General features: G+C 39.4%; 1 protein-coding gene across 5 annotated transcripts in view; it reads right to left on the bottom strand.

Annotated features, from left to right (window-relative positions):
* The window catches only part of mctp1a (multiple C2 domains, transmembrane 1a), a 141,377-nt gene that overhangs the window by 65,202 nt on the left and 61,806 nt on the right, over positions 1–14,369 (bottom strand). For all 5 annotated transcript variants that reach the window (XM_034091834.1, XM_034091836.1, XM_034091835.1 and 2 more), the window contains exons 3-5: positions 2,328–2,470; positions 2,095–2,174; positions 705–816 (exon numbers count right to left, since the gene is read on the bottom strand). In XM_034091834.1, the coding sequence (XP_033947725.1) occupies positions 705–816; positions 2,095–2,174; positions 2,328–2,470 (335 nt within the window). The remainder of the gene's footprint in view (positions 1–704; positions 817–2,094; positions 2,175–2,327; positions 2,471–14,369) is intronic.

Raw genomic sequence — 14,369 nt, 5'->3', positions numbered from 1 at the left:
TGTACTCATTTTCTTCACAGTTGGAGAAATCCAAAATGATGCTTAACCTAAATAGAGTTTATTTGCTCTGTCAAATGTGGACTCTCTGAACTACAGCACTAAATAAGCAGCAGAATTAAGACATCAGATCAAAAGGAATACAATATTTCCCCCATGACTCTGCCTTGTTCCGGATCCAGCATGCAGGGGTCCAATTAACCAAACAAATAATTGAACAGAAATAAATGCAACTCTGAAACATTGAGCATGTCCGTGGAGGCACAAGCTACATAATTAGGAAGGATAATTCATTGCTCTTTGAACATGGAACTTTTTCACAGAACATATTAATTACACTTGTGTTTATGCATATGTATTTCCTGAGTTGAAGAGTTTTCAGAAACTGGTGATGAACGAAGCCAAAACATTCTAGTTCAACACAGCCTGGTGCTTCTGATGTACGGAGAAACAGTTCACTCGGCTGTTAAAACACTGCTGCTGAACTTCAAATGTAGTCCTAATATTTTGACTTGTTCGTTTTAACTGACAAGCAATTAAGCATAAATTAGACCCTTGGTTTTCCCTCATTTGGCTACATCCTCTCATATTATTCCTTGTTCTGGTGGATGGTAGATAGATTGTGTAAAGGGCAAGTACAATAAATCATTCCTTGTGTGTGGGAAGAAAAATAAATAATATTATTGTTGTTCATATCATTTTCTTACAGCATCCTTCATGTCTCCCTCCTTTGGTGACAGAGTGACACCGAGGTCCAGGCTGCCCAGGTTGTGTTCAGGGAACTGTGGGTCCTTCAGGTCCAACGTCACATCCAGTGACCTGCAGAGAAGCACAGTAAACCACATCAAAACGTATAATGTACAAAAATGGTGTAAATGTATATGTTGAGAGTGAATGGATTCCACATATAAATAAATGCATTAATCCAATTCAATCCATTTTAACAAACAGTCAAATGAAACATTTGATCAGTTCTCACGAGCTGCTGATCTAGCTGTTTGCTATAATTGTTTCACAAACTGTGAACCTTGAAAAAAATCTTGCATTTATGTATAAGGAAGGAAAAGCTACTAACCTCCTATAGCTGGCATGTTGACTGACATTGAATACAGTTTGAAGCATATTTGGTTGGATAATACTGTGAATGGTAACAACTTTCGCCAGCATAATCATGATATTCAGTTGTCTTTTTGTCCAATGCCTAACATCCAATAGGCGTTTTCACTGAGGTCATCATTTGAGTCACACTATGGTAGAAAAAGCCCAGGTATAACCAATAGTTTTAATGAGGGCTGAATTCCAATTAGCTGCTTTAGTTTCTAGGTCTAGGTCCTGGCATTGTGCACGCTTGTTTACTGTCACACACTTTCTGAACAAAACAGAGCCATTGTAATGTTAATATTAAAACTTGTGCTTCTCATGCTATTACAAGTCCTGCGAAGAAGTTCTACCAGCAGAGCTGAGCCAACTCCCACCTGCCAGTTGGTACAATCAGCCAGGAGTCATTACAAGCACCTGTGTGGGTGTGCAACCAAAACTAATTTCCAATCAAAAATGTGACACCTACTCCAAAGTGATTGATGGCACAGCAGAGATGGCACACGTGAGGTTTTTGAGAGATAGTTGTTTTACTACTAAGAAGAATATTAATGATGGTCTGTGGTATCAAATTACTCTTCATATACTTCTCTGTTCAATCAAATTGTAATAAAGCTGTTATGCTTCATGAGGTTTGAAATGAGTTACCAAAAACTGCCACTAGGGGGAGACAAACGACCTTATTTTTATCACAATGACTCAGTCAAGAGGGAGAAAAATGCTGAAGATGGTGTGTGCCAAGAAAATAGGTGTTAGTGGGAGAAATCTTAGGGGAGACTAACCCTTAACCTCACCATCTGTTGTCAAATAAAACAACAGCATCTCTTAACATGCCAATTACTGGAGGCTTGCCGCTACCAATTAAGTGGTTCAAATATAATCCCAGAGTTCAGGAGATAGTTAACAACAGGGACAATACAGTATAATGAGGGTGTGTATAGTGCAAGTGGAAATACAAATTATAATATAAATGCCTTTAAAAATAATTAAAAAAGAGACCTCTGATGTTCCAGTGACTCCAGGTGGAGGTATGCAGATCCCATGAAATCATCCTGAAGTCCAAAGTCATAGTCAAAAACCTAAAAGACACAATATACAGAAACTATCAATGGAGTATCCTCAAAATAAGATGCAAATGCTATCCGTCACAATGATTCAAAATCTTCCAAAGATGCAAAAGCATTTTATTCTCCAGTAGTATGATATTTGTTAACCAGGTCGTTTTACTGTACCTTGACGTATAGCGGGTCTTTCAGGGTGTCCACCAGGAGGCTTACTCTGTCGTCCCACACCGGGTTGAGGTTCTTATGGATGGTCTTACTCCTGAAAACCTCCTTCCCTGCTATCTTAAACTTCACATATGGGTCACTGGTGCCTACAAAAGAAAGACAAAAAACACAGAGAAATGTCTTTAAACAATCGGATTAAGAAGAGTACCACCGAAGAGATGCCTTATGCTGCCTATTAAACAACAGATGAGAAAAAGGGTCAAACTGAAAGTTAAAGCCAATAACTCTCTTCTTCAGTTTATGGAATTGATCAAATGGGTGTATCTACAGATTATGCTTTAATACAAATAAAAAAGTTAATGACACTAGTGTCAAAAACATTCACGTCGACCTTTACTGATGATAATTCAGTTTTCATACTACAAGATTTTTTTTTAACTAAATATGTTCTAAGTAGAATTATTGCATTTCCAAGTACACAAAGACTTGTAAATGCTGCTCTGAAAAGGCTAATTTAAATAACCATAGATTGCTCAATTTTCAACCAATTTTCAACCAATTTTTAAACGGTTTGGTTTGTTATAAACATCAAATATGTATTTATGATACTGCATACTTATAATTATAATCATGGACTTTTTTTTTTCAACATGTCTTGTTGTCTCTGTATCATAGCCATGCTAATAACGTTTATAATAAAAAGAGTTCAGCGAGTTAAGCGTATTTTTGTGCAGATCACTCACCTTACAACCTATATATACCATGGATGTATAATAAGAACTATTTATATATACTACATATAATAAGATACAGTCTATGCTTACCACAGCTGTAGCAGTTTGTTGACTGTGGCAAGATGGCCACCGGTGAGCTACACTGGCGTCTCCCCCTTGAGCCATCGAGCCTTTATATATATATCTATAGATGTGCATAGCCCGTTCAAATCCTCTGTTTGACCACTAGATGGAGGCATTGATTAACAATTGTGTTCTGCTCGAGAGCGAGATCATTTTGAAAACTATAAAACAAGTATTTTGTATGTCAATGTAAATACAGAGATATAGGTAAGTCCATATTACACGCAAATACAGAGAGGACAAAATAAGATATGTATTTCTAAACCTACATTGTATTACCCTGATAAATGGGACATTGATCCTCCTGTCATTCCCATGCTTCATTTAAACATCCCATTAACCAAGGACCATATATTTTATAATCAATTGGTTCGATGGACAAAGAAAAGCAAAGACAGAGACCAGAAGGAAGCACACATTTATAATCAAAGGACAGCTCAATTATGTCAAAAAACGTGAAGCCCTAAGTAAATTACTTTAAAGGACTTATCGAGGACATTTCTTCCAGAAGACACACTTCAATATGTATCACACATTTTAATTAGTTTAGTTTATTTATTTATAGTGTCGTGGACAGTCCCCATCGATGAACTGTCACAAAAACAGTAAATAGAGCAGCTTTAGCCGACATGGCTAATTTCCAGCTGTTGTCCCCGGCCAGATGGTAATAGACACCCTTAAAATTAAAATATATCAACAGCATTAGTTATAAGAAAATATATAAAATAAAATAAAAAGGAGGAAAGAGGATAAAAGAGAACAGTAAACAACACACGTTACTATATACAGTACATGTCACATATAGCACATCACAATCACATCACAGAAACGAGGGGCAACATCCATGATCACAACATGTAACACAACATGTAACACTCACGCCATACTTAACGCAGACTAGTGTGTGCAGGTGTAGTTCTCAGTGAACCATGTTTTTAAGTGAGCTGTGAAGGTGGTATGTGTATGTATGTCTTTGATTTGAGTGGGTAGAGAGTTCCAGTTTTGTATTGCTGTGACCGAGAATGATGACTGACCAAAAGTACTCTTCCTGAATGGGACTGATAGGTCCCATTCAGGAAGAGTACTAACGGTTAAAAATCCATTACATACAAGTTCAAAAGTTTACTGCATCTGAATAAAAATGACAAGCAACCACACAGACTGGGAGAGACTGGGAAGTATTCACAGTGCAGTGTTTACATCAGAGTTTGTGTGTAGGGATTGTAGGCGGTCTGCTAAAATTCCAATACACATACATATTCAGTATAATTACCACACACCCAAAACCTTTTCCGCATCTTTGGCATCCAGGAATCACAGTGCCTTTCGTCTTATCTAGCCATTGCCCATTGAGATGAGGATGAGCAGCAGCTTCCAGTGAAGCAGTACTGATCTGTTTGTTTGTGCTGAGTCTCATATCAGTGTCATGTTAGTATCCACTGTGACCAAAGTGATTACCAAGCAAATCGCACTGGGAGATAAGGCAATCCTATGTCCAACAATTGTCACTCTGTGGTTGATGCTTTCTGTCAGATCACTTGGATAAAAGAGAAATGTAAGTGAATATATAAAGCCTACCGCTCAGAATATTATATAGCTTAGATGGAACCAAGAGCACCCTAATCCTGCGTTGAGTTGTTTACCTTAGTATAATCTGCCCTGTTTTCAGGAGGCAGAGAGGATGCTAGTGGATGAAAGGATGAGCTCTCAGTGTTTCCTCAGATCAAGATAGATTCTTGTTTATCACCAGAAAACACGTAATAATACCTCACATAATATTGATGCACATTAGAGACATAATAGAGGCTCAAGGTCAGATTAACTAAGGTTATTTTCTCATCACAACAGATTATATAATACCATATATGTTGTATAGTAGTCAAATCATAGTATATAAAAAAAAACACGGGTCATTTGAATTCCAAAAGACTGAAAAAAGAGAGCATAAACTCAACTTCGTCTGAGAAAAAACTGCTGACTGATGTCAGCTGCCAGTAAGCTTTGAAGCGAGAGTGGAAATAAATGCACTAACGCCGGGGCTGCTGGGAAAAGATGTCCACTTATTCACAGTTAAACACCACCATGCGGAGCAGCATATACTAGAAATACTCCCTCACATACACACTTTTACACACTGTTGCCCTTGACATATCACTGCAGCTCTCCTGCAGTGAGAGGACACAGTGACAAGATAAGAAGAAAAAGGAGAAAAAGTGGTACAGCCAGAAATAGCTCAGAAGGGCATTACGGTGAGGCACAACAGACAATAAATACAAAAGAATGTGCAGAACTGTAAAAAAAGGCATAAAATAAATCATGTTTCTTCGTGAAAAAGGAGTAAAACAATCTGTATTGTGTAATGTGTACATGAGGTTATACTAAAGGAACTATCTAAATATAATCTAAACAGGAATGGTCCCATACTGCATCGTGGAGGCAGAAGCCACTTGTCTCTAAAACTGCAGCAACTCTCTTTCTCTGTCTATCTTTCTCTGATTTTGTTTCACAGCGGGTCGATATTCCCTAGACACACATCACTGGCTCAGTATCTGCATCCTCAGTGCGAGCTTTACGGTGCCATAAACACGCAGGCTGAGAAATGGAAAAGGTTGGTGCGTCAGGTGGGTGTAGGCTCAATATGAGTGAGTGTGGGTAGAGCACAGGGGAGTGATCGCAGCAGTGCTCTCTTGGAACTCATCATAAATGACATTTATATCATACTTCTTAAAATACTTCCAACAGTTGGATGAAGTCCATGAAGACAGAAAGTGATTGCATGTCGTATATAAGGGCTGGTGGGGGGATAGGTCAATAAGCTATATGTGTGGTAAGATCAATAGGCTTTAAAAGGAAGAAAAAAAAGTTGGCCTAAAACCTCCTAGGGTTAAAGACAGTATGTGTGATGGATGGTGACCTAGGGTTGTTTTTCCACCTTGCAGTTGGAACCCTGTGAACTAAAAGTGCTGGGTAAAGGGAGAGTTGGTATCACACACTGATAAACTGTCAGAGGTAGATAGGTGCTGATGAGAGGCTGGAGAGAGCACAAAGTGATTTTCTGTCGTTCTGCAGTTGAGTGGCATTACTGGTGAGGCATGTGCACGGTAAAATCCATTTCAGAAAAAAAGATTAGAAAAGGCTTCTACGTAGGTTTTGATGACACAACTAGGCTATACATTTTAAAGTAATCACTGGCAGTTTAATGTTTGCAATGTTCCACTAATTCACCTTCCTGGATTTCAACACTCTTTCAATTCAACACGCTTCATTCAGCAATCTGCAGTGTTTACTTTGGAGCCTGCTGTTTGTTAAGATTTCTGAAAGTGTCTCCACAAGGACAAACATCTAAAACCATAATTAACAGCAAATGAAAACACAACTAAAAAGCCTGCGCAGGAAACCACTGATTGAACTTTAATAAAAACCCAAATATGTGAACCCTTTGGAATTTCCTGGTTTTATGCATAGATTGGTCATAAAATGTGATCGGATCTTCAGCCAAGTCACAAGTATAGACAAACACAATGTGCTTAAGTACACAAAAACATTTATAGTGAACCCTTGGATTCAATAACTCCTAAAACCATGAAGCACCTCAGAAGCTACAGTAGGATCGCTAGCGATAGCTTGGAGGTTGATGATGAAAGGTCAGTAGGAGGCAAGGCTGAGTAAAACTGGTTGAAACCCATGGTCGAAAGTTCAACAATTAACATTACAGTTAATATAAACTCCAGATGCTATGATTATGTACGGTATAAGGGTATAGAAACAAAACTCATAACAGACATCAATGAACAGTGTATCTGTAAAAGGGAATTAGTTTGAGCCCCGAGCTAGGAACAAAAAATCAAGAATTTCATCCCATTTTGAAGTGAAATATGTGGTTAACTCTCATTCTAGAGTCACACCTAGCTCCATAGACTTGAGAGGGGGTGAGGAGGAATTGCCAAACACACAGAGAGATACTGAGTGTTGTTCATATCAAGGTGTTAATCTATTCATCTTTTATGATGCTATCAATGTCAACCACTAAACACTGTGAAAGTAGCTGGGAGGAGTAATAAATGTGTTTGTGAGAAGACCCAGTGGGCACTCAGCAGGTAATCTTTACTTGGGTGTGGCGCACAGGCAGATCTAAAAGCCCCTGATAGACTTTTCCTAGCTGCTCTCGGTCTCCCTGACAGGCAGTTGAAACCAGGATCCACCACACATCTATCTCCACTGAACACCTAATGGGCAGCGGCCATTTAAATGCATCTCAGTGTCTGTCTGCCAGTAAGCCAGGCTGCCCCGCCAGACACCTGAGAACGCAGAGACCACAAGCCTGAAAAGATCTGTAATCCAAATGTGAAAACATCAACACCAAAACTCTCCACCGCACTCTCAATGGTCTTCAGAATCATCATAATCCATCGTGCAATGGGGACAATTCTTATTGCCGTTTTTGCTCTCTCTTGTTTACATGAAAAATATCTACAGTATATGTGTGTGTATACTACATTAATGCATAGACTGCTAATGCATGTTGTTAAGGCACAATGTGTGATTGTGACTTGACATGACAAACAAAAAAGTTAATTAAAAAATGCACCAGCTACATGGCTGGCATACACTCAAAACATCTAGCAACCTTGATCATCCAAGACATACAAGCAAGAGAGTAGGGATATCTCACAGTAGATGTGTCTGCATTAAAAAGTAATGAAACTAATTAGCATGCTAACACATCCATTAACAGTAACACATGCTAATTCCTAGGATGTCCTGTGATATTCATGAATATAGAGCGAAGTCGACAATGTCCAGTCGACAATGCAAACAGGCCTATCAGATCATTTCCAAATGGCAAATTCATAATTATAATTTACTGATGCATGTACTAGTAAAGTGAAGACTTTCTCATCCATTAATAACATACCAGCCCTTACCAAAGTGAGGCAGTGTGTGTGCATACACCATACACTCATTCAAGGCATATGCATGAGTAAAGCCATTCCTGATGTTTGTATTAGGTTTTTGTCTAACAGTGTGTCTTTGATCTGTAGTCGATTAATTTATTCAACCCATTTATTGGCCAATGTGTGAGTTTGATTTTCCAAAACTCTTTATTTGTAGTCATTTACACTGTGCTTTGATTTAATTTGCATATCAACTTTTCTGGCTTCCCTCTCTCTTTTCCTTCTTGATGAAACACCATCCTCTCATTCTCTGGCTCACCATATTTCTCTTCTCCCTTTGGCCCCCCTGCAGCTGTCCTAAATAAATTACATCATAAAGCTTAATCACACGACCTCCCAGTGGACTTCGTTGTTCCCATCCATACTTAGGGAACGTTATCGCAATGACAAATTCTCACCATATTATCCAACAGCCAGCAGCGCTCGCTCTGCAGGCTGCACAATTTACATCATGGTAACTGGAAAATAGGATTTTCACATCAACTTGGTAAAAAGTATGGAGCACCTGGTCGTGTTGCAAATATGAGGCTTTTGCAGCTGGTTGTTTTTCATATTCAGAGAAAATGTAATTTACACACGAAATTAGACACAGCTTAACATTGTTAAATGATGGGAACCAGGCAACATTTCTCAGTTATAGAGAATGCAATGTGTCTGATTAATGTCAGGGTCAATATATCAACAGCAATACATAAAATATGTAGTATAGTATGTAGTGTTGGATAGTACATTGTATTGGGATCGTATAACACTGAAGGGTAACATATTTTAGCAAAACATTAACTATTGATTTCAGACCTTTTATGCATGATCTTTTTAGGAGGTTTTAAGTATTACAAAGAGAGTCAACTACAAGTCAATTATGGATTCAACTTCAAAACTAACCGTTTCATTAGAAAGCTGTGATACAACAGTCATTAGAGGGACAGGCTGAAAATACAGAGGGTTCATCAACGTCTAATGCTTTCATTTAAATGCCGGTGCTGCTCTGGGATCAAGCAGCCGCCCAAGTGCCTGCAAGAAAGCCTCCAAACTGAGGATTAATTTATTTCATCAGGGAGGTCATGAAAGAGATGAGGAAATCTGTGCCTGAGTATGTGTGTATGAATGAATGAGAGGCATTTTTTACACACAGATGCACTCACTCACACACACACACACACACACACACACACACACACACACACACACACACACACACACACACACACACACACACACACAGAAGGGGTCATCGCAAAAAGAACCACTACTCCTTCTCTCTCACTTTAATTACAAAACCACTATCCTTCCTCACAGATAAACATAGACACACAAGTGTAAGGGATACACTTATTCATTACCTTAACACCAACAAACACATGTTAAGCCACATACCTGCTGTGTTCATGGTTATGAGAGGAAGCAGGGCAGTAAACATGTGTCCTCGACCTTTTTTATAAAATAATTACAAAACAGAGGGTGACTCCTGTCTGTCTGAGATGGTGAGCGGGAGAAAAGAGATGTTTACGCTGGGAGAAGAGGCTTCTGCTGCAGCTAAGATCTCATAATGGGAGATAAGGTCATGTTCAAACAAGCCATCTTGGTCAAGGCCTTTTAAAAAGTGAATGAAAGGGGCTTGTTATGACGGCAGTTTGAAATAGTGTTACGGTTGAGGAAAAGGTAGGACCCAAATGCAGACGACAAAAAAGGTCTATAAACAAAAGGCGAGCTTTATTCCAAAAGCCGACGAACACAAAAAAACATGGCATGAAGAACACAGGTTGCACAAGGTTACAATAACACCAAAAAACTGACCGTGACTGACATGGAGGGACACAGGAAAAACAAACAATGAACCGACAGGGGAACACAGGGAAAGACAAGACTAAATACAGAGAGGGGTAATCACGGGACGAGAAACAGCTGGGTAAGGGAGGCAGAAACACAAGGGCAACAGGTGAACACAATCAGACAATCAGACACAGGAGGAAAAGAGACAGGGAGAACAGAACAGCAAAACAAACCCCATTACCAGACAGACAACACTAAAACCGTGACATAACACCAAGATCGTGACAAATAGGATAATGATGGTACAGGGTTAGCCGCACATTTATAAAATAGAAAGCTCTTTAATGTCATATGGCTTCACACTGATGAGTGGAACTATTAAGTATTCTGCTTCCCCTTTTCATCATTAATCTGCAGATACTTATTACACATTCGTGATCAATAGCTTTCAGAGTCAGCACAAGGAAGAAAACCGGTCCTGAATTATTAACTGATAATGGATGAGCAGGTAATTACATTTCTTCAGAGGACAGTGGGATATTATGTTCTAAAAATGAGTATCATTCTCCATGAAAAATAAGTTATTAACTTTCTGCTTAAGTAGTCAAAAAAAGACTTAATCTCCAGAGAAAATGTCTCAAAGCTATTCAAATGACTCCCCTACGCATATTCAATCCAACTAAGACTTAGCAAAAACACAAACACCATTTCTTGTGAGGCTAAGACTTAACAATAGCATTTAGAGTAATAAAAAACAAACAAATGGATGACAAACTGAATGCTGATATCATAAGAAAGCTGTCCATAATGTGTGTCAGTACTAAATTGGTTTGTCAGTCCACAAAAACCAAGTTGTATTGTTTTCCAATATGAGAAAACATAGTTAATACTATGAGGAGAAATCGACTGCCAAGGAAAGAAATTGAATAAATATGTTTTTTTGATAGATGTCTTCAGAATCTGAGGCAGCATTTGAATGTATTGGAATAATTTAAACCTTTTTCAGAGATAGGAGACTAGTCAAACAGCATCTACATCTTCATTTAACCTGTACTCGCTGACATTGCTTGTGACAAATATAAAATATGAGAGGGTTTTCTGCATCAAATTATACAGGAGGTATGGTGCCTTCCTTGAACAAATACCACCTCTGCAACAAAATATCAAACAAATCATTCAACTTTAATTGCATCAACCTTCAGAGCAGAGGAAAACACTTCTGCAAGTCAGATTGCTTTAGAAACCCTGGGCAATATTTTACTTAGAAGTTCCAAATTGAAGATACTTTTCAAAGCAGATATTTTGAAATGTCCTAATAATAGGAAAGAACAGGTGTAATACATAACATTAAATGTCCCCTATTATACTGTTTTTCATCAATATATTATAGGTCTCAGATATATACAGAACATGTTTCTGTTTGGCTCCAAACACCAAACAGATCATTGCAGCATCCCATAATCCCCTCTGTTTCAGCCCTGTTTCAAAAGTGCTGATTCTCTGTGTGTTACTTTAGATGAAAATAAGGAGCCACTCCCCACGCCCCTCTGAGAGATATTTGGTTAAAAAGAACACAATGGTGCTCTAGGAGGAGATCCAGGTGATAAGGTGGGCGGGTTACCCTGGTTGGCGATTGGCTAATGGTTACACAAGCAAAAAAATCGTTATGACATCATAAAGTGGCCAAAATCTGATCAGCTCATTTTCAGACAGGTTTTTATATAAATGGATCAGGACAAAAAGAGAGAGAATATTTTTTCCTGAAACTTTCAGAATCTCTTTCCATAGAGGGAACACATGGTTATGTATAAAGGACAGGAAAAAGTGGATTTTGAATAATAAGTGAGCTTTAAAACCAATACAATTTATTCCAAAATACATGTAACTAGTTGTAACCTGAAGCTTGACCTGCAATGTCAAGTCTGCCCTATTTATGTATTCATAAAAAATAATGATGATGTGTGGAAGAGTAACAGCCTCTAGAGGGAGCTTTGTGATTTTAGCCCCTAAAAGCATAATGGGTTCCCTTTAAATGTCTACAATTAATTCTTTTTTTTCTTTACTCCTGTTTTTTTTCTATAAAGCGACCTTGGGTCCCCTGAAAGGCGCTATATAAATCTAAGTTATTGTGATTATTATTATTATTATTATTATTATTACAATACATGTTTTTTTTAAACTGCTTGTGATCCCATAGACTTTCTGTAATTGAATAGAGTTAGGCTGATCTAACTTCTCACTCTAGGAATGAACGGAAGTGTGTTCCAACCATCACTCAAACCAGGAATTGAAGTCCACTAAGATAATTAAAGTGTTCAAAACTTTAAAATCAGTTCTGAACTTTTACCCCCTCGCACTCACTGCTTCACTGGACCTTATTCAGGGTTGGGAAACACATTGCCTCTCAAACGTCTGTTATTAAGAACCACAGCAGCTCACTGATGCTTGTCATGAGATCGGAGAACAGAAGGAGGAAAAAAGTAGTAAAGCTGCCCATAAAACCCTCCGTCATGCTCCCGCTGCAAACACAGAACAGCCTCATGCTTGAGTTATGGGCACTGTGTGTGTGTGTGTGTGTGTGTGTGTGTGTGTGTGTGTGTGTGTGTGTGTGTGTGTGTGTGTGTGTGTGTGTGTGTGTGTGTGTGTGTGTGTGTGTGTGTGTGTGTGTGTGTGTGTGTGTGTGTGTGTGTGTGTGTGTGTGTGTGTGTGTGTGTGTGTGTGTGTGTGTGTGTGTGTGTGTGTGTGTGTGTGTGTGTGTGTGTGCGTGCGTGCGTGCGTGTGGACTAGCATTACTATACTTGTGGGGACCTAAATCTGTTTACATAGTCACGTGTGGGGACTCGCCTCCCTTATGGGGACAAATTGGAGGTCCCCATGAGGGGGATCATTAATTTTAGGGTGAAGACTTGGTTAGGGTTAGGCATGTGTTGGTTATGGTTAAGATTAGGATAAGTCTCCAGGAAATGCATGTAAGTCAATGTAATGTCCCCTGAAGTGATGTATACATGGTGTGTGTGTGTGTGTGTGTGTGTGTGTGTGTGTGTGTGTGTGTGTGTGTGTGTGTGTGTGTGTGTGTGTGTGTGTGTGTGTGTGTGTGTGTGTGTGTGTGAGTGTGTGTGTGTGTGTGTGTGTGTGTGTGTGTGTGTGTGTGTGTGTGTGTGTGTGTGTGTGTGTGTGTGTGTGTGTGTGTGTGTGTGTGTGTGTGTGTGTGTGTGTGTGTGTGTGTGTGTGTGTGTGTGTGTGTGTGTGTGTGTGTGCGTGCAGTGTGCATATTGCCTACACTACAGTTTCTGCAGACTTGGGGAGGGCTGTGCGCCTGATAAGGGCTGCTGGCTGAGTCTGGCTGACCCACACGGGCTCTTCACAAGCTGTCAGAGCCGTGGCCCTCAGAGGGGGGCCCTTCCATCTGCACTGCCCCAGCCAGGGCTCACCCAGCAGGTGTGTGTGTGTGTGTGTGTGTGTGTGTGTGTGTGTGTGTGTGTGTGTGTGTGTGTGTGTGTGTGTGTGTGTGTGTGTGTGTGTGTGTGTGTGTGTGTGTGTGTGTGTGTGTGTGTGTGTGTGTGTGTGTGTGTGTGTGTGTGTGTGTGTGTGTGTGTGTGTGTGTGTGTGTGTGTGTGTGTGGCCTATGTGTAGTGTCATGACTGATGGATGGTTGCAGCTCCGGGATTCCCCATTACCCACAATGCAATACAGTCAGGAGAATGTATTGGCTGTAAAAGACTGCAAAGACAAGAAATGCCATCATAGGATGCTGATGGCTGGATTGAAAAACTGCCTCTTTACTAATACAAACAACAACACATGCCGCTGGCTCCTGATGCTTTATGTTGAGAGGAGTTTACTTTACTCCCCTCTTGTCAAATTTACATAAAATGAATTTTCATTAATAAGCAGCTGCAGTGCAATCTTGCTGCAATTACAATGAAAAGTGTGAGATACCATAACAGTAAGACTGATTGCTTAATAGAGATGAGAACTTCACAGCATGTGGAAGAATAGCATGGGAGGTGAGAAAACAATGAAGAGGACTTAAAATACAACAATAGACAACGTGCTGACTGTGGTGTCAGGCTCTGGCTCTCTCACTGTTTTCACATCTTTAGAAAGTTCGGCAGACAAGATAATTAGGCTCGCTGTAGACACAATTGGTCTTAGTCGTACTTTGAGAACTAATCACTGTAAACCTCCACACTAAGACAAAACCTTTAAATACACACACAGCACATATACTGTATAATGAGCACAGAAGGGGCCAGCACATGCAGACATCTACACTGGCATTACTTGGTCTCAGAGGGAAGAAATAACAGCAGTTTGGGATGTGCAAGGACTAGGAATCAGTTTCAATGTTCCAACATATACTAAAATCCAAAAGCGTATATCTCTATCCTACAGTATGCACCATATTTAGAAAGCTGTATGAATGTGTAATCATGACTTTGAAGCTAAATAAATAATAA

The sequence above is a fragment of the Pseudochaenichthys georgianus genome, chromosome 9 (genome assembly GCF_902827115.2).
Source record: "Pseudochaenichthys georgianus chromosome 9, fPseGeo1.2, whole genome shotgun sequence".
Lineage (NCBI taxonomy): Eukaryota > Metazoa > Chordata > Actinopteri > Perciformes > Channichthyidae > Pseudochaenichthys > Pseudochaenichthys georgianus.
Note: the sequence above shows the minus strand (reverse complement) of the source record. Positions and strands in the feature narration are given on the sequence as shown.